Raw genomic sequence first — 20,809 nt, 5'->3', positions numbered from 1 at the left:
TCAGCATAACATGATTTTGATAAAGCATGCCACATAAATTCTCCAACATTTAATGATGACCGAAACTATTTATTTTAACCCTAGCAAAGAAATCAAACAACGATAGATCCACAGACATGCACATAGGCCATGTACCTGGAAATTTTTCAGTGGACCACACGTGCAAAGAGTAGGCTACTATAAAATTTTCAGAATTTTTAGACAAACAGAACAACCGATACAAAATGAATTAGCTTAAATGCAAACCATAAATTTAGCAGGGGCAAAAGTGACATTTCACCTGCATGAGTATTTTTCTTCTAAATATCTTGATTTTACAAACCTAACAAAATTTAGTTTGCATTTTTAGGATTTTTCTGTGATTTATTAAGCAATTATGAATTATCAGCCGAAATCATCAAAAAGAAATAAAACCACCCTTCAATCTCCTGAAGCGCGGGCCCCACTTCACAGGGAGAGAGAGAGGGGGGCGGCTCCCCTGCTCTGCCCCGGCCACGCACGGCGGCACGCCCGCGTGAGCACGGCGGCCATGGGCCGGCCGGCCGGCGGGGTAGCGCGAGCGGGCCCACGCGCAGGGGCCAGCACGCCCGTGGCCCGCGCAGGGGTGCGCGTGGGGGCGGCCCTGGGCACACGGGGCGGCGGCTGGTGCGGCGGCAGGACGGCGGCAGCTCCCAGCGGCGCGCGATGGCGGCGCTGTTCCGGCAGTGGCGGGGCAAGGCGGCCGTGGGGATGGGCGGCGCAGCACTCAGGGAGGCCAAGCGGTCCCAGGGCGCACGGCGGCGGGGCGTGTTCCCGACGATGGTAGCGCACAAACTCAAAGGGGAAGGGGTCGGGGAGATAGAGTAGAGCGCGAGGAAGCTCGCCGTGACCTTTAATCGGACGGAGGAAGGTCGGGGAGGGGAGCTCGACGGCGAGGCAGAGCTTCGGCGCGGAGCAGCAATGGCGGCCGGTGGCGCAGGCGCTGGTTCGGCCTAGGGTTGGCTCGAATGAGCTCGGGAACGGGCGGAGGAGATGGAGGGCGAGGTGGAGCGGCTTGGAACGTGAGGAATCGAACTTGGCGAGCTGAACGGCAACGAAGAGCATTTAAGCGGCGGTCGTGGTCGTCGGCGTGACGCGTGGCAACGCCAACGTCGAGGCCGGCGGTGAACTGAGCAAAACAGAGGAGTCAGTTGACCAAGATTGAGTGATTTTTAGCCGACTTTGACCATCCAAAGCTCCAAATTTTACATTGGAACATGAAATTTGGCCAATATAGAAGTTGTAGAGAAATAGAAGGTCTACAACTTTTGTTTTGGGCGCAAGTTGATTCGAAGCTTGGATCATGGAGAAAAACGCGCTCGAACTCGGCTAAACCTATGTTTACCGCGCGAACTCGATTAATGCTAATGACCGTGATTAACCCTAATTAGCGATTAAGTACGATATTAACGTCAAAACTAACACCGGGGTGTTACACTCCCTCACCAGATCCAGGCGCCGGCGAGCCCTCCTCCCTCTCTCCCTCGCGCCGCCAGTCCCCTGCTCCCTCCGCCGTCTCCCCCTCCCCGAGGCTTTTCTGGAGCGGCAAGGGGCCTCCTCCCTCCCCCAGTGCCGGCCACCGCGCCACGCCTCCGCCCGGTGCCCACAACGACCGCGCCGGCCGTCGCGCGCGCGTCCGCGTGGAGCACGCGACGGGCCGCCCGTCGCGCGGAGCCGGCGACCGCACTGCCGTCCGTGCCCACCCAGCTCCATCCGCCTGCACCCGCTCGTCGCGCGGAGCCCAGGAAGCCCAGCAAGACGGTGGCCTCCATATGCGCAGCGGCGGCGGTGGTGGCGAGCACGAGCCAGACGACGACGGCGAGCAGCGTGTGGCCATGGCACAACGTGGGGGCAGGGCAGGGTACGGGCTGGCGGCGGCCGCGCAGAAGGGGAGGGAGGGAAGATGGAGAGGGAGATGACACGTGGGACCCGCAGCAAGGGCATTTTAGTCTTTTTACCGTTCCCTCTCACCTATCTTGTTAAAAAATATATTTTTTTAATAGAAAGGATGTGCTGCATACAAATTTGTGTTTTCATGGTGTGCTCCAGACTAAATTGAAGAGTAAGATGTGCTGTCCACAAAATCACATTTTGGTGGTGTGATGTAGACAAAAAACCCTACATATTTGCAAGAAAGATGTACCATTGATTGAAAATTTCGCAGTGTACCTACGATGGACCGTCAAAGAGCTTGAAAAACGAACAACAACAATAACAACAACACTGATAATAATAATAATAATAATAATAATAATAATAATAATAATAATAATAATAATAATTTAAAACTGAAATGGAATAGTCGAAACATATGCCGTCGCCCCTCTTCCGAAGCAAGGAGACGGACGGCACATTTTCAACCCTCCAACAGGTAAACCGCATCATTACTCCAAAAAAAAAGGTAAACCGCCCCGGTCTCGCTGCTGGCTCAGCACGATGGCGGCAGGTGTGGGCTGTGGGCATGGCATTCCGACCCGTCTCGGCGAGTCCACACGATGCGCACGAGCGGAGAAGAGGGCTTGGTTGAAGAGCAACGATACCGTCGTCTAGAACAGAAACCGGCCGGCATCGATCGACCTGGCCAGCCTGCGGCAAAACACAGCAGAGCGAGCCGTGCTTCCATTGCTCCATCTAGAAAAAAAGAAAACAAGTGGACAAGTGGCCATGAAAATGACAAGGTCGGCCTGAACGTGTTCGGACCAGGGCGACTCCCTTCGCTCCTACGAACCATCTGGAGGATACCTCTTCAAAGCAGAGCAGCGTCTGCGTCAGCAATTCAGAGTCGCCTTGCAAAGCTCGCATGGGTCGCCGGATCAGCTTTGTTGGAAACTGACGAGGACACTTGACACCGGCGGTGCATGCTCGGCTAGGCTAGCACTAACGGCTAACGCCTACTAGGCAGTAGCTCCGGCGACCACGGCTCCGCGAGCGTCCCGTCAGAAAGGGGGAGAACCACGTCGAAAGTTGCTGTGATCCCTGGAACACGGGGCAGGGGTATCGCGCCCTTCCGCCGCCGCGACACGTCCGCGGTGGCCGGCGACACGTGCGAGGAATGCGAGCGAGGTGAAAATTGTCGGGTGCTGCTTGCTTGCTGTTGCTGGGCGTATCCATGGGCCTCAATGGCCGATGCAAAGCCCAACGAGATCGGAGCAGAGGAACAGCCAAATCAGGCGAAACAGTACCAACTGGAGAAGCCGGCTCAAAAAAAAAAAAAAGTACCAACTGGAGAAGCCGATCAGTATTTCAGTGGTGCCTATAGAATACTACGATGGAGATCCGCTGATCCGCATCCGCCTCATGCCCTCATCCTCATCCACCGTCATCGCCATCCGCCTTGAACTGCAAGGCAAAGGCGCGCTTTCCGGCTCGTACACGGCCAATCAGTCAGCAATCATTCATCCATTCTTCAACCGGGGGCCGCTCGCCCGCTCGGTCGGTCGCCTTTGAGAGAGAAAAAAAAAGAGGTCGCGAAAGCAGGCGCACCGAGCGCGAAAGATGAGGCGCAAAGCGGGGGGAACAGTGGGGGTGACGAACGGACGATGGCTCTAGAGGCGCCCTGCTAGCGATAAGCTAGGCGTGTGTGTGTATCCGCGGGCTGCCTGGGTTCGGTTCGGCCGGCGGCCTCGTTTTCTTAGCCGTGAACATTTCCATTCCATTCCTGCTGTTCAGAAAGATCCTTCTTTTCGAGCCGGCCGACAGCCCACGATCCGAATTTTTTAACGCGAGTGCGAGGGGAATGGGGATTAAGAAAAGCACACATGCTCCGGTCGTCGGTCGTCGCGAAAGGACTAGGATGAATGGATGATGATGCGATGCCCGGCTTCCGGGCTTCGTGCTTGTGTGTGTATTCAGCATACAATCATTTCAAATACGATGGCACCGGCGCGCTTCGATCCTCGCCGTCCATTTAGGGCCGGCTCGAATCGAGTCCACCCCAGATTGTGGACTGTAGACCGAAATCGACGGTGCTTGGGATTGGAAGTTGGATTTCACAATCTAGATGGGCCAGTCCCTTAGTTTATGCACTCGTAGCCAGCCAATAGGAGTAGCTCCTCAGGAATGCGGTTACATGTTTCAAATGTTCCATACAGCTTTCGATTCCTTTCATTCATAGGTAGTGGATAGAGAGGACCGAGTAGCTAGCTAGAGCACCTGCGTGTGCCGACACGTACTCCTATAGCGGTAACACGGGGCACACTTCACACTCGGCTACACTGAATCAATCTAAAGCAGCAGAGGTACGTACGTGGATCCTGTCCGGCGCACCAACCCAGCCACGCACTCGATACGCGTAAGCTCCATCTGAACCTGAAAAAGGCGCGACCGATGCTCCCTCCTTTTCCCCACCACCTTCCTGTCATTCCTGATCCCCGTCGTCGCCTTTCTCCCGTTCGATCCCCACCTCCACCTTTCTGCTGGCCGCGCGTTCGTAACCGACGAGCCATCCGCCTCGATGGTCGACGCCGATAAGTACACTCCCTCCCACGCTACCCGCTAAACCCTCCTAAACCTGCCCGAGGTTGCTTGGCTTCTTCACCGTTCGCCTCACGTAATCGCGCGCGGTCACCTCCGAGCGATCGAGCTCCGGCCGCCGGTAACCCAGCTCCACGCGCCCACGGTTTGCCGCGCGCGGCCTGCCTCGGAGCGAGAGTAATGGGAGCCGCGTCGTCGAGGGAGGGGGACGCGGCCCGGGCGGCGGCGCGCGAGCACACGAAGCGGTGCCGGGAGCGGCGGCGCCTCATGCGGGAGGCCGTGCGGCAGCGGCGCCTCCTCGCGGCCTCGCACGCCGCGTACCTCAGGTCGCTCGGCGTCGTGGCGTCCACGCTCACGCGGTTCGCGGTCGGCGAGCCGCTCCCGGTGTCCGACCACACCCCGCCCGCCGTGCTCGTGCACCGCGCAGTCGTCGCCCCCTCCTCGCCGCCGCCGCTGCTCCGCGCCATCGACCAGCGACAGCGCGAGGTGCAGCACCACCACCAGCAGCAGCAGCAGCAAGAGGGCGGCGGCGTTTTCGTTGACGTCGGCGCGGTGGCGGCGGCGGCGGCGGCCACGCGGACCGAAGGCGTCGGCGAAGTCGGGGCCGAGGAGGAGCTCAGGATGGTGGTCAGGCACCGCAGCCTCGCGGAGGTCGCGGCGGGCCTCGAAGAGTACTTCGTCAAGGCCAGCGTCGCCGGCGACGCGGTGTCGACCCTGCTCGAGGCCACCACCACCGAGTACAAGGGTAAGCCGCCGCGCCACAGCCACTGACTTCCCAATGAGAAGACGTGTGTGGGGAGTGTCAGTGTGTCACCGACTGACTGCTGGCTACCTGAATTCTCCCGCAGGTGGCTCGCACAGCTTCCTGGGCGCGCTCTGCTGCCTGTCGGCGCCAGCGGTCGACCGCATCGACAGCATGAGCGGCCGCCAGAGGCACAGCGCCACCTTGCAGCAGCTCCTGGCATGGGAGAAGAAGCCCTACAAAGATGTCAAGGTAAACAAAAAAATTACTGACCCTCGCCAATAAAAAATGACAGCAACATATCGAACAGATCGCATCCTGCATTGCTGCTGCTAGATGTCACGATGGCAGATTGTCTCTTATTACCGCTGGAACGATGCGATCTTGCAATGCAGGCAAGGGAGCGGCTGAAGATCAGGCACGACACGAGCGCGTCCGCCATCGCCGAGCTCCGCGACACCCACCTCGCGCGCCAGCTCCTGGGGCTCTGCCACGCCACGCTCGACATGTGGAGGGCGATGCGGCAGCACCACGAGGCGCAGGGCCTGATCGCGCAGCAGCTGCGCGGGCTGAGCAGCCGCACGTCCATGGAGCCCACGACGGAGATCCACCACAAGGCGACGCGGGCGCTCGAGGCCGCCATGAACGCCTGGTGCGCCGCCATGGCGGCCGTGGCGAAGCACCAGCGCGACTACGTGCACGCTGTCGGCGGCTGGCTGAAGCTGACGCTGGCGCCGGTCAGCGGCGCGGAGGCCTCCCCCGACCGGTGGGGGAAGGTGCTCGACCGCGTGCACTGCGTGGACGTGCTCAAGTCGATCAAGGGCTTCGCGGCCGCCGCGCGCGCCGTGCACGCGCTCCAGAGCGACGAGCTCCGGGTGGCGCGGCGCGTGCGGCAGCGCATGCGGGAGCTGGACCGCAAGTCCCGGATGCTGCGGCAGGTGGAGAAGAGCTACTACGACTCGTACCTGCCCGGGGGCATGTCGCTGTGGCACTGGGGGAGGCCGATGGGGAGGGAGGACCACCTGCAGGCGCGGGAGGCGCGCAACGAGGTGGCGCAGCGGAGGGACGAGATCGCGGCGTGCCGGAAGATGGTGGAGGACGAGATGCGGAGGCACGCCAAGGCCATCGACGCGACGAGGACGGCCACGGTCACCACCGTGCAGAAGCTGCCCGCCGTGTTCCAGGCCATGGCCGCGTTCTCGGCGTCGCTTGCCAATTCGCTGGAGGCCGTGTGCGGGGCTCCGCGGCAAAACACCCACACACAGCAGTAGCTACATACGTTTATTCTTTTTTGCGTTTTCCATTTTCTGTTTCTTGCATGTATACAAACATGACAAACTATAGAGAGAACCAAATAGGATTTAGAAAGACGAAAGACACTTATTCCGTAAGAGCAACTCCAATAATAGTTTCTACTCATGACCCTTAATTTGTTAAGTAGGGACTCCTTTTACTTTTTAAAGACTTTTAATTTTACACTCCAGCAGTAGCCCTCACTCCCCAACCCCTACTTCTCGATGATTATATAGGCCCCACATATATCATTGTCGTATCATTTTATTGCCCGCACCCCCCACCTGCTTCTATCTCACGACTTCTCTCTTCCTCTGCTCGCCGCGCGCGCCGCACTGCTGCTCTGCTCTCGCTGCCGCTGCTCTCGCCGCCCAGCTCCAGATCCGGTCGCAGCGCTCCATCTCCACTCGCAGGCACAGGCGTCCAAGAGCTGAGCACACCGCGCCGCCGCAGCAGGGCCGCTCGCAGGCAGAGGCCACCTGCAGAGTGCGACTCGCGGGTGGAGGCCATTTTGTCCCCATCCAGAGCTCCATGGCCATGCTCCTTGGCTGAAGCTATCCCGGCGGCCCTCCATAGCAGAATTTCCAAGCGTGAGCACCTAGCAGAAGCTCCAAACACGAGACCACCGACAGCTCCCTGCTCTAGCGATTGAGAAAATGAGAAAAAAAAATTCACCTTGCCGGATCAAACGAAGAATCCCGCACTGCTGGTGACGGCCTGCAGCTTCGGCTTGCCGGGCAGCAGCCCCTGCAGCGCCAAACAGATGCGCGGGTCCTCGTCGTCTTCCTCTGCGCAGTCCTCGTCGCCGCGGAGCTCCTCGCCGGATTCGTCCTCGCTCCAGGCCCGAGCTCCCCACCATGGCGCAAGGAGCAGGGGCGGCACCGCGAGCCTGGTCTGCGGCGGCGACGCGGAGGAGCGGGACGGCGCTGCGAGCCCAGTCGACGGCGGCGGTGCGGAGCAGCTGGAATGGCGCTGTACGTCCGGCCCACGGCGGCGACGTGCAGGAGCAGTGGCAGCGGCGCGCAGGAGCCGAGTAGGGGCCTCCCTAGCGACCCGCGGGAGATGGGGTCGTGGGGAGAGATCTGGGTGCCTCCCTACTCCGATTCTGGTGGAGTGATTTTTTTACTCTTAGTCTCTATTTTAAAAATAGGGATCCAAATAGAATTACTGCTGGAGTTGCTTAAGACATTACCATTTTGCCTGTGTGCCCTTAATTTTTGTACCTGCATACAATCCACGTATGATGTTTTTATTGGTTAGCCAGGGTTGATCTATACCAATTAATCACAGCCACGCAACTGCAGAAAATTGAATATGCACCGTTACTACAATCTGCGGGATAGAAATGCTAGTTTCACTGAATCAATTTGCAAAGCGCCAGAGCGACCGGAACGAGAAAATGCCTGCCAGGGGTAAAAAATAAACCAAGTCTCCATTCGACACAGGCAGGAAAGAAGTGAAATCGTGAACAACAATTTCTATCTCCATGAACAAGGCACGACAGCATATCAACGAAACATCTCATGTCATATGATCGAAAATCTGTGCAACAAGCACAGCTTCTTGCTTTTGGTAACTGTGTTTTCCATTGTTTTTCCCCTATGCAAACCTTCTATTCGCGGCAAGTGCCCAGCACAACTGAAAGGAGAAGGGGTGTCATCTTCTGCCATGCCAGAGACCTTATCCATCACAGTTTACTTCACGGCTTTGAAAGAGCCATGACATTGAAGTTCACTGAATCCGGGTCCTCTGCAATTCTGGCTTTGATGACCTTTGCAGCATCCTGTGAACAGGTTTGAAGCAGAAAATCAGATCACGCCTCTAGTACAGTGGAACAATAAAAGAACTGAAAAAAGACTAAACATATATCAACGTATAAATAAACCACAACCAGTACATATGTTGCATCAGGCTAGCTGAGAAAGATACTTAAAGTTCAATGCAAATACACTTTATCATGCACCCTCAAGCACATCTCCAGACTTGTACTTTTTATTCACAAAAGGGGCAACAGCACCAAACTTTCCAGATTTATGGACTTTTTATTCGGAAAAGGAATAATTGCACCAAACTTTTTGGTAAAGAAACAACCGACATGATAAGTGGCTGAAATCAGCATATTTTAAAAAAGAAAAAAGAAAGACAGAAAATACAGAGCAAACAAAAATCAAAGAAATATTTCACCTGCAACAAGGTTTCTGGTGATGAAGGGCCATGGGATATGGGTTGCGATTTTCGTCCATCAAGCTCATAAAGCTCACCTGATGCAGGCCAGAGCAAAAAAAAAATTATATAAGCAGCTTACCGCCTTCCCCCCTAAAAGGAATGGTAAGGTTTGATAACTGAATTTGTTCTAAGAAAGTCGGGAAAGTTTCTTTAGAGAAAAATTTCAGTCTCCCAAGTAGTTTCTTCCTCAGTATGATGATTCCATTGGATTTTGTACATTTTAACTTTCTCCCTTCTAGTACTTCTTTCCTTGGTGTCAAGAACTTTGATTGGATACTCCGCATAAGATAGATCGGATTCAATCTCGATATCTTGTGGTTTAAGTATCTCAGTGGGTACCTTGATGCACTTCCTGAGTTGTGATACATGAAAGACATCATGAATGGCGGCCAACTGAGAAGGAAGACGAAGTCGGTAAGCAACGGGTCCACAAGTTTCGATGATTTCAAATGGTCCGATGTATCGGGGTGCTAATTTCCCTTTGATGCCGAAGCGTTGAACACCTCTAGTAGGAGATACTCGCAAATATACGAAATCCCCTACCTTAAACTATAAAGGATCTCTTCTTTTGTCTGCATAACTTTTCTGTCTTGATTGGCCTACCTTAAGATTAGTCTGGATAATTTTGACTCTCTTCTGCCTCAGTAACTAGATCTGGCCCAAATACTTTACGCTCTCCAGCTTGTGACCAACTCAAAGGAGTTTGACACCTTCGACCGTATAACGCTTCAAATGGTGCCATTTGTAAGCTGGATTGATAACTGTTATTATATGAGAACTCTGCCAGTGCTAGGCATTTATCCCAGTTCTTGCCATATTGAATAGCACATGCTCTCAACATGTCTGTTTGTGGATGATAGGCTGAACTACGAATCAATTTAGTTCCAATGGATTCTTGCAATTGTTCCCAGAAACGTGCAATAAACTGAGCCCCACGATCAGAAATGATCGTCTTTGGAACTCCATGCAAACGGACAATTTGGTCAAGATAGATCTCTGCATACCTCTTGGCAGAATAAGTTGTATTCACTGGAATAAAATGAGCTGTCTTAATGAGTCTATCAACGATTACCCAAATAGAATCATGCTTCTGAGAAGTGTTGGGTAAGCCAACAACAAAATCCATACTGATGTCCTCCCATTTACAGAATGGAATGGGTAAAGGTTGAAGAGTACCAGCTACTTTCAAGTGACTAGCTTTAACTCTTTGACAGATATCACACTCAGAAACATATCTGGCGATCTCTCTTTTCATTCGAGTCCACCAGAAATTTTGTTTAACATCTTGGTACATCTTTGTACTACCCGGATGAATCGAAAACTTCGATAGATGTGCTTCGTCAAGGATTTGCTTTCTAAGCTAATGATTCTTGGGTACAACAAGTCGAGATTCAAACCATAAAACTCCTCTATGATCCACACGGAAACACTTGTATTTTGCTCCTCCTTGGGATAATTTTTCCTTGATAATTTTGATACCTTCATCATGTAATTGTGCCATGATGATGCTATCATGAAGTGTAGGCTCAATAGCTATATGGTTCAGACTCCCTTGAGGTACCATTTCTAGATTTAGTTTCATCATTTCTTGGCATAGAGTTTCGTTGAATGACTCTACAAATAGACAATGGCATTGTGACTTGCGGCTGAGTGCATCCGCAACCACATTAGCCTTTCCTGGATGATAATACACTTCTAGATCATAATCCTTTATTAACTCTAGCCAGCGTCTCTGCCTCATGTTGAGATCGGCTTGGGTGAAGATATACTTGAGACTCTTATGGTCAGTGTAAATATTATAGTGAGTTCCCATAAGATGATGTCTCCAGAGCTTGAGAGCGTGTATAACAGTTGCTAATTCCAGATCATGTGTTGGATAGTTCTTCTCTTGATTCCGGAGAGCTCTTGATGCATAATCAATAACTCGATTGTCTTGCATAAGTACACAACCAAGTCCCGTACCAGAAGCATCACAATAGACATCAAAAGGTTTGGTACTGTCCGGTGTAGCCAGCAGTGGAGCAGTAGTCAATCGTGTTTTGAGAGTTTGAAAGGCCACTTCACATTTATCATTCCAAACAAATTTCACTCCCTTCTTTAATAACTCCGTCATAAGCTTGGCGATTCTGGAGAAATCAGGAATGAATCGACGATAGTATCCAGCTAAACCAAGAGAACTGCGAATTTGATGAACTGAAATAGGAGATTCCCAATCCATCACTTGTACTTTAGTTGGATCAACTGATATACCATCACTGGAGATAGTATGGCTTAAAAATTTCACACTATACAGCCAAAATTCACACTTGGAGAATTTGGCATAAAGATGATGATCTCGTAATCGCTGAAGAACGATATGTAAATGCTGCTCGTGCACTTTTTCATTCTTGGAGTAGATCAAAATATCGTCAATGAATATCACGACGAATTTATCCAGCTCCGGCAAGAAGACTGAATTCATCAAGTACATAAAATACGCCGGGGCATTGGTAAGACCAAAAGACATAACTAGATACTCATAGAGTCCATATTTGGTCGAGAAAGCTGCTTTTGGAATATCACAAGGCTTGATTTTTATTTGATGGTAGCCAGAACGAAGATCAATCTTAGAGAAAACCTTAGCTCCAGCTAACTGATCAAACAGAATATCAATGCGGGGAAGAGGATACTTGTTTTTAATAGTGACCGCATTGAGTGGTCAATAATCAACACATAACCTCAAATTGTTGTCCTTCTTCTTCACAAACAGGGTTGGACATCCCCATGGTGAAGCACTTAGATGAATAAAACTTTTGTCAAGAAGGTCTTGAAGTTGGATTTTCAATTCTGGCAACTCATTTGGAGGCATTCGGTACGACCTCTTAGAAATAGAGGCGGTACCGGATTGAAGCTCAATAACGAACTCGATATCTCTATCAGGGGGCATTCCAGGCAAATCATCTGGAAATACATCCACATACTCACACACAACAGGAATATCTTCAATCTTAACTTCTTTTATAGCATAGGCACAAGAGTTGAAGCACAAGAGTATGGCGGCTCCTTGATACGGTGAATCTATCTCGATAGCTCGGGAAGAGATATCTAACAATACTTTATGTTTAGTCATCCAATCCATGCCCAAAATAACATCCATGCCTTCTAAATTCAACAAGATCAAATCTGTCTTTATCAAATTGCTACCCAGCTTAATTGTCACATGTCTAAAAATTTGATTGGAAGCTATCTTCACACCAGGAGTTGCTATCATGAAAGATCCCTTAGTATAACAAAAAATCAAATCATATTCTTGCTCCAAATTTGGCACTTATAAAACTATGAGTTGCACCAGAATCAAATAATATGACTGCGGGTTTATTGTGAATAGAGAAAGTACCCGTCATGACTGGTGCTCCTTCGGGAAGCTCTGCAAGAGTAGTGAAGTTAACTCGTCCCTGCCGAACTTGCACCATTTGCCTTTTGCCCTTGCCCTTGTTCTGGTTGGAGTTCTGCCCTGGATCAGACCTCTTGGGTTGTGGGCAATTTCTGGCGAAATGATCAGTACTGCCGCAGTTAAAGCACTGATTGTTGCCATTCCCATGATTGAATTGTGGGGTATTTGGCCTTGGGCCAAACCGCTGCGGCTGCTGAATGACTGGAGGTCTGAATCCTCCCTGTTGCTGAGGCGGTCTAAAAACAAACCTGCCCATTGGGGCATTTCTCTGTGGATGTCTGGGTGGAGTGTTCTACACCAGACGATACCTCGGTGGCTGAGCACTCGAGGGTCTTGTTGGTGCCTTTCGCTTCTTTTCGGCGCGATGTACTGTAATACAGTATTCTTGAGTAATGACCATATTGACCAGCTCATTATAAGTATTGGGCTGAACCAGGTTCAGACGTTCCTTGAGCTTGGTATTAAGGCCACGACAAAAATGGTCACGCTTCTTGGCATCAGTATTTGCATGATGGCCCGCATACTGGCACAGGTGATTGAAGACCTGTGCATACTACAGAACAGTACGGGTTTCTTGATTCAAAGCCAAGAACTCATTCAACTTCCTTTCAATCAATCCCTCACAAAAAGTAGTGATAGCTTTGAGAGCTGCTGTCTCAAAAGCGTCCACAAGACGATACCCAATCACATCAATCTCAATAGGCGGCCACTCCAAGGTAGGGTGCTGAGGAATGGTCATGGTAACTCTGCTCTTCTAAACTCTCAAAGCTGAGATTGAGGTGATTGGGTATCGTCTTGTGGATGCTTTTGAGACAGCAGCTCTCAAAGCTATCACTACTTTTTGTGAGCACCATCCCGAGGAAGTAGCTGCGTATCCTATTGGTCTGTTTCCGGCAGTCAATGCTGGCAACGCAGAGTGGCTTTTCAGGACCACCCACTTCGGGCATTTAGTTGGAGATGTAGTGGAGGAGACTATTCAGGCTGTGACCAGGTATATGAATGCTCAGTCCCACTATCAGATTCTTCAGCAACGACACATGGAGCAGGTGATAGACTTGGCCCAGACTTTCCAGCGAGGTCTTCGTTTGAGAGTACTCAGATTCAGGGGCTTCAGGAGGCTGTTGCTGGGAGAGATCACGTCATTGCACAGTTTGAGCTTCAGGTTCTGGAGCATGATGCTGAGATAGTGCAGCGTAATACAATGATTGGTTTTCTTCAGGGGCAGGTGCATGAGTTCCAAGCATATCTGGATGATGCTATGTCCCATATTGGTATGCTCATGAGCAGCCAATACCCCCAGTTGTTCCAGCCGAGCCTGCAGCAGCAGAAGACCCAGAGGAGGTTGAGGGAGTTTCTGATTTAGATTCAGAGCACGCGCTTGCCAAGCCTAACCCTCAACCGGACGACTCTTCCTCCGGCAGTGTTTCCTCTGTGGGCAACCTCGACGACTTCTAGGCACCTTAGGCTTGTCCTAGATAGCTTGTGTTTTTCCTGTTGTAGCATATGTACATAGGGAAGACAATGTTGTAAAATAGCCCTAGGAAGGAATACCACTTGTAGTATATGTGGTAAGGAAGCTTGATGCTAGGTATGTACTATAAAGACTACCTCGGTTGTAATATGAATAATAGTTATTCGTTTGAAAATCTTGATCTTCTACTTGCCAAATTCTTATCTCTTCATCGGTGCATTTCTAAGCTGTATGATGCATATCGAAATGAAAGAGTATGAAGCCATCTAACAGCTGACCAATTTTGAGTTATGTGGGTTGAACATATATGTGTTATGCATATTGTGTTACACCACATCTAGTTAAATTCTGCTGATTTTGTTTTGATATCCAATGTATGATCATTGCACGTACCATTGATTTTGGGAGCAGAAAAAATGTATCTAATGGATGTCTTCCATAATTACAGATGGTTGGTCATACTCGTGGATCGCCTGAAGGCTTCGGCCGTGAGACTGGTAGTGGATCTCAGCAGCCACCGCCACCACCGCCGTATCTGGCCGAATTAATGGCCATGCAAACTGAATTGCTTCGCCAGCTGGTCCAAGGGCAGCAAAATCAGCCACGCCAGCAGCATGGAGGACGGGATGCACAACCCGCGGGTTACCAGGAATTCTTTGGTACCCAACCTCCACTTTTCAGCCGAACGGATGAACCTTTGGACGCCGATGCTTGGCTCCGTACGATTGAATCCAAGTTTGCCTTGCTAGCAATACCTTGTGCTGATGCAAACAAGGCACAGTTTGCCGCCCAACAGTTTCGTGGCACCGCTCGTATATGGCGGGATCACTATTGTGCTATGCAGCCTGTGGGACATATTATCTCTTGGGAGGAATTCCGGAATGCTTTTCGGACACATCATATTCCTGAGGGATTGATTGAAAGAAAGTTGAATGAGTTCTTGGCTTTGAATCAAGGAACCCGTACTGTTCTGCAGTATGCACAGGTCTTCAATCACCTGTGCCAGTATGCGGGCCATCATGCAGATACTGATGCCAAGAAGCGTGACCGTTTTCGTCGTGGCCTTAATACCAAGCTCAAGGAACGTCTGAACCTGGTTCAGCCCAATACTTATAATGATCTGGTTAATATGGCAATTACTCAAGAAGACTGTATTACAGCACATCGCGCCGAAAAGAAGCGAAAGACACCAACAGGACCCTCGAGTGCTCAGCCACCGAGGTATCGTCTGGTGCAGAACACTCCACCCAGACCTCCACAGAGAAATGCCCCAACGGGCAGGTTTGTTTTTAGACCGCCTCAGCAACAGGGAGGATTCAGACCTCCAGTCATTCAGCAGCCACAGCAGTTTGGCCCAAGGCCAAATGCCCCACAGTTTAATCGTGGGAATGGCAACAATCGGTGCTTTAACTGCGGCAATACTGATCATTTCGCCAGAAATTGCCCACAATCCAAGAGATCTGATCCAGGGCAGAACTCCAACCAGAACAACAACAAGGGCAAGGGCAAAAGTCAAATGATGCAAGTTCGGCAGGGACGAGTTAACTTCACTACTCTTGCAGAGCTTCCCGAAGGAGCACCAGTCATGACAGGTACTTTCTCTATTCACAATAAACCCGCAGTCATATTATTTGATTCTGGTGCAACTCATAGTTTTATAAGTGCCAAATTTGGAGCAAGAATATGATTGGATTTTTGTCATACTAAGGGATCTTTCATGATAGCAACCCCTGGTGGGAAGATAGCTTCTAATCAAATTATTAGACATGTGCCAATTAAGCTGGGTAGCAATTTGATAAAGACAGATTTGATCTTGTTGAATTTAGAAGGCATGGATGAGGCATATGTGTGCTGCTGGCAATAAGATGAAGCATTTAACTAGGGACCATAGTGACACCACCTACCATCAACACAGGAGAAGCATACAAAATGTTCATTCACATCAGCATTGGCCTGCACAGGAAAGCAAGAAAATTGTAAGATGACAAGAGTAGAAGAAAATTTAGGGTGTAATAAAGGACCACTATTATCAAGTGAACATTTATTTATCCATCTTCCCAAATGGCCAAATCCCAACAGTACAACAAGCTTTAGTATTATTGAACATTCGTTCAAGAAGAATATTATTACAGTGCCCTTTTGTTAAAGACTACTTACAAATCCCAGGTTACCAGCTCTTATAGGAAATGGAAGCACACATAAGGTAAAAAGTGTGGCTCTTATAGAATGGCATACTGTCTGATTCAGAGCTAACAATATATTTTTTTTTTCAACGAACCAACAGGGGGCAAGATGCCCACCTGAACTTGATTTCAATCGGGGGCTGTCAAGACAGCCAAAGTTTACAAGTGGCCACTTGTTTTTCAGAGCTAACAATATCAGTCATGATATCAATGCAAAAGTAAACCCGGTTGTGAGCTCCAAAGAATAATGTTTAACAATGCATTGCAATAATCATATCAGAATAAACTGCTTGGGTGTGCTTACGTCAGTGTCACCAGCAGATGCAGCAACAGAATGAGCACCCTCCATCTCATCGTCCTCCTCAAGAAAGGCTGCACGCTGATGATAGGAAATATTTCACACATGAGAACAACACAAGACTTGATTATGAAGTGTACAGGAAATTAAGTTCTGTATGCTAATATTAACCTGGACTGGATCCATGTCAGCTGTTTTCTTATAGAACTTATCAAAATAGGACCCCTCAACTGCAGATAAGACAAAGCACCCATTAAGACATGCTACAAGTCAAACTGAATTCCAACTCAAACTACTCTACGAAAGCATGTGTTAACATACAGAAAAAAGTGGTGAGCACAATTGACAATTGAGACAGGTCTCAGGTTGTCAAAACGTGCTTTAAGAAAACATGAACAACGCTTACCCCATATTATGTGTTAGAAAGTCTGATCAGGATATGAACTTTCCTTGTCCTAGTTATCATGGAAACAACAGGCAAAATAATATCATAAAATAGTATCACGATAATTTTCTCCTACTTATGCTAATTGACCTCTCAAGCACATCATAAAACAGTAACTTCTGGTGGATAGTCCTGAACCGAATGTCTACTGGTTACTGTAAGGGTAACTAACTGAAGCAGAACAATATCACTCAAATGGCCGTTTCCTGGATATTAGGTTATCTCTATCTGCAAACTTTTTATCCATTATTAAAGGCAATTTTTAGGCTTTCATGTTATGTCCTAGAGATATTGTGACTCAAAACAGCAGGCTGTAGACTCTGGAGTCTAGACAGTACACAAGTAGCTAATAAATCCAAACTTCTAAAATTACCTAGCTTGATTTGCGATGTGGCGTTCCCTATTGCATGAATAACACCAACTGTTCCACATGCATTACCAACAGTCTGCTTCGTAAAGTATACCTTCTTGCTTAGATCCTGCATCATGAAGTTCTGGGATTAAAAAAAAATACAAAGAAGCCAACATCCACCTCAACAATATTGTCAAGGTAAAAACAGTGTCAAGTAACTCAACATTTGTCCAAATTGGAAGTCAGTAAACCAAGATTTGATGTCCATTAGGAAATTATGCATGAGATAAGTGAAAAAAAAGAAGAAAAGGTATCAACGACTAGAATATCACAAGCTTGTTTATTATAAAACTGAAGTGAGCCAGACAAGAATACATCAATATTTTATTTTAAGAATGAAATTGCTTGTTTATTATAAAACTGAAGTGAACAAATATGAAACAAAGGCTGTATATCATATATAACACAAACATGATTCATAGACTGTCTGACATTATATTTGCCCAATAAAAGCTGTGACGCGCCACAGAACAAAACACAGTGCATGCCATTTCTGGTTTAAGAGAAATGTTCCATGACCATGGTCAAGTAAATTAATCGCAGAAAATGTATCTTATTAGCTTTTTTTTTTTTGCAATTCTGCATCCACTCCACAGGAGGTTTATTTTTTTGGAGCCAACTTGAATATATCATTTAGTAATATCCTAGATAGTTCCGTTCTTGATCTTGAAGGCTTATTGATCAACGACCCAAAAACAGTACTATACTTGATTCAAGAAGTGGACTGTGCTGCAGTAACATCAGAATATAGTGTGGATAGAGCAATACTGAGTCAAAACAAATTCGTGCACAACTCCTTATCTTAACACGACACGTATAGCGTCTTTGGTTTGAGGAATGAGGTGACACATCACCTTCTCACTCATCAAATTTTGTTTTCTTTGAGAAATGGAATGCATTGATCCATTAGACCATCACTACCTCATTCCTCAAAAGCACATGGTTAACTTAATAATCCGGGATGGGTCCATCCCATCAAAATTCATGGGATGACTCCATGATGGACCACTGCATCCTATATGGGCTGACTCCTCAAACCAAACAACCTATCAGTTACTGTGTTTTCCAATTACAGGCATCTACCACCTATAAACTGAAAAGATGTGCAGATGTGATCACAACATGATATCATGGTCTATGGCAAAAGCTCATACATCAATTCAAGGACCAAGGGACTATCTGAAACCACAAGAAATTTTCACCAGCAAAATTCAAATTGCACTCCTGACAAAATATTATATTGATTGGCACAATAGCCTCCCACTTAGGAAAACTTGTGTACAGTTTCAGACCAAAATTTATATTCCCTACTTTAGCACACCCATCTATACAACAGAACAACGCCAACGTAGCATTGTGTCTAACACATTGAATGCAGGGGACAGCAAAAACAGAACAGGAGGATGTAACCGTACCTTGCCCTCTGCGGTCGACGCACCAGAAGCGCCTGATTCTTCCTTCTCCTCGTCCAGCTCATCGAATGGCAACGGACCCATCAATGCCCCTTGGGATCACACAACCAAAAGCAAAATCGGAGCGGACCACCTAGCGGGGCCTTACCAGGGAGGTGAGCGGGTAGAGGAAGAGGACGGCAAGCACGGGCTGGGGCACCATGGCGAGCAGCTCGTCGTCGAGGCCGTAGACGTCGCAGAACTGCGCGTCCCCCTCGGGGACCCCCAATCCCCACATGAACTGCACGCGCCGCCCCCCGTGGCATCAGTCAGCGAGAGCGGCCCGAAACAACGGGAGGAAACGAAACCCTAGCTAGCACCGGCTGCGGAGGCGGGAAGCGCGACGCTCACCTGGTTCATGACGTCCGGGTTGGCCTCCAGCGGGATCCACCGCTTCCCCATCTTCACGGCGCGCGGCAGGGGAAAGACTGGAACTGGAAGAGCAAAGCGGGTGGCGAGAGAACGGGAAGGTTGGAGAGGCGAGGCCGCGAGGCAGCGGGGAATCGAATCAAGACGTGTGGGGGGCTGCCGTGTTGGTTGTGGGGCGGCGGCGTACGCTGTGGCTGCACGCCCCCTGTGCGGAACACCAAACATAGGCAGGCCAGCAGCCGTGGGCTATTGTTTGTTGGTTGGGCCGTAGATGCAGTCGTGTTGGTTAGGTTTGTTTTGGAGCATTGGACCCAAATCCAGTTCCCTCCGGGATACGTAGGAGAAATGGACTGCATTCCATATCACTATCAGTTCCGAATAATTTAGTCAGATATCCATCTGTAATGCTGCAGCCAAATTCATTTCGAGTATCAGTGTTCAGAATGCGTGCCTGATGCTGCCTGATGCTTAAGCTACTTCACCGACTCCATCATCCTGCTGGCTCGTCTTGGGCCACTTGGGCGCGCCAACATGTGGACGTCCACACTATAGTTGGCCATTTGGCCTGATGCCGATGGGGGCCCGAGGCCCGGCCCAATTTAGTCCGGCCCGAGCACAGCCCGGGCCCAGTGATTATTGGGCTCCGGGTGGCACGGGCACGATAGTCGGGCCGTGTCTCGGCCTCAATGCCGGCCGGCTGGACACGTCCAAGCACGACCCGAAATAAGCAGCCCGATCGGCCCGATGGGTAGTACGATAGGCCCATTTAAATATCAGCCCACTCCATTATCAAACCCTATTAAAGTACTTTCGGGCTGTCGGGCTGTCGAGCCTAATGGACCGGCCCGGCACGATTAAAGTACTTTCGGGCCGTGCCTGGGCCGGCAGTTCAGCCCATGGGTAGGCACGGTATGACTCGTTTATTAATCCGTGCCTAAAAGGGTCGTGTCTAAACGGGCTCGTGCCGGGCCGCCCATTTGGCCATTTTAGTCCACACACTGGAAGGGGATGTTCAAGGCACTCACTGGGATGCCATTCGCTCGTTGCTGCCCGCCTACCGCCAGATCACCCATGTCACGGTCCGCAACGGGGCCACCACAGCGTTCTGGGAAGACAAATGGCCCGGGAGCGCCCCTCTGTACTCAACCTTCCCCACGCTGTATAGCCATGTTATGAATCATGGTGCAAGCATCCATGATGTCGCTGCCGCAGGCTTGGATTGCTTCCTTTTTTTCGCGAACGTGTCTGAGCACGTATTTCATTAAAAAGGAAGCAATACGACCGATACAAACCTTAATAGACAGAGGCTATTAAGGCGAATACAAACCACCACCAAGCAAGTGGTAGGTGACCCTAACGAGAACAGCAAGAAAAACAGAGAGGAAACACACGAACCCACGAACCAAGATACAACCTAGCAACTAAACCTGCTAAATAAACACCATCGCCAAGGAAGCTAAGGGTCTCCAAACTCGAAGGTGGCAAAACATCCACCCGACCGACGAACCAAGGTGGCAAAGCATCCGCCCGAAGCAATCAACAACCAGCACGACAACGGCGGCAAAGCATCCGCCAACGAAGAGGGGCGGCAAAGCATCCGCCAGACGACATCCTGTGCAACCTGGACGAGGTGGATGAAAAAGGCGAAGGCAGGCACAGAAGCAGGAGCTCTCCGAGGAGAGCTGACGACCACCGCTAGGACCAGACGAATTGGAGCAAAGTTCGGCAACGATTCCGTCGACTTCTAGCAGAGTTTCTAAAATGACGCCTCCAAAAAGGGAGCGACGCAACAGACGCTGCCGTCGTCCGACTGACATGGTCAAGGCTTTCGCCCGGAAAGCACACACGAGAGGAGGGAAGTGGGATAAAATGATGCCTTCAAGAAGGTAACGGTGGCCGAGGGCGTCGCCGTCATCGGTCCGCGAGCAGACCCAGGCTTTCGCCTTCACCCAACTTTCTTCCCAGAGCCAGAGAAACCGTCGGAGTGCCAGAACC

At 49.9% G+C, this 20,809-nt stretch overlaps 3 protein-coding genes across 6 annotated transcripts; 2 read left to right on the top strand and 1 right to left on the bottom strand.

Annotated features, from left to right (window-relative positions):
- The first annotated feature begins 684 nt into the window (after positions 1-684).
- Positions 685-1,937, top strand: LOC120653672 (skin secretory protein xP2-like). The gene is made up of 2 exons (XM_039931362.1): positions 685-801; positions 1,410-1,937. The coding sequence occupies exons 1-2, from the start codon at positions 685-687 to the stop codon at positions 1,935-1,937; spliced, it is 645 nt and encodes a 214-aa protein (XP_039787296.1).
- A 2,443-nt stretch (positions 1,938-4,380) lies between these two features.
- LOC120656671 (protein ROLLING AND ERECT LEAF 2-like) lies at positions 4,381-6,652 on the top strand. Its single transcript, XM_039934842.1, has 3 exons — positions 4,381-5,236; positions 5,340-5,485; positions 5,629-6,652. The coding sequence occupies exons 1-3, from the start codon at positions 4,672-4,674 to the stop codon at positions 6,502-6,504; spliced, it is 1,587 nt and encodes a 528-aa protein (XP_039790776.1). The 5' UTR covers positions 4,381-4,671; the 3' UTR covers positions 6,505-6,652.
- A 1,264-nt stretch (positions 6,653-7,916) lies between these two features.
- LOC120656673 (ubiquitin carboxyl-terminal hydrolase 3-like) lies at positions 7,917-18,993 on the bottom strand. 4 transcript variants are annotated; one of them, XM_039934847.1, is made up of 9 exons: positions 18,797-18,993; positions 18,555-18,686; positions 18,410-18,466; positions 16,956-17,061; positions 16,309-16,367; positions 16,144-16,218; positions 15,561-15,609; positions 8,711-8,787; positions 7,917-8,309 (listed from the first exon to the last, which is right to left on the bottom strand). In XM_039934847.1, the coding sequence occupies exons 1-9, from the start codon at positions 18,845-18,847 to the stop codon at positions 8,226-8,228; spliced, it is 690 nt and encodes a 229-aa protein (XP_039790781.1). In that variant the 5' UTR covers positions 18,848-18,993; the 3' UTR covers positions 7,917-8,225. The 4 variants fall into 4 exon arrangements, with proteins under 4 accessions (XP_039790781.1, XP_039790779.1, XP_039790778.1 ...); XM_039934845.1 differs by having other exon boundaries at positions 18,410-18,451; positions 18,797-18,991; XM_039934844.1 differs by having other exon boundaries at positions 18,410-18,463; positions 18,797-18,989.
- Between the last annotated feature and the right edge of the window lie 1,816 nt (positions 18,994-20,809).

Source organism: Panicum virgatum, chromosome 1N (assembly GCF_016808335.1).
Source record: "Panicum virgatum strain AP13 chromosome 1N, P.virgatum_v5, whole genome shotgun sequence".
NCBI classification, from domain to species: domain Eukaryota; kingdom Viridiplantae; phylum Streptophyta; class Magnoliopsida; order Poales; family Poaceae; genus Panicum; species Panicum virgatum.
Note: the sequence above shows the minus strand (reverse complement) of the source record. Positions and strands in the feature narration are given on the sequence as shown.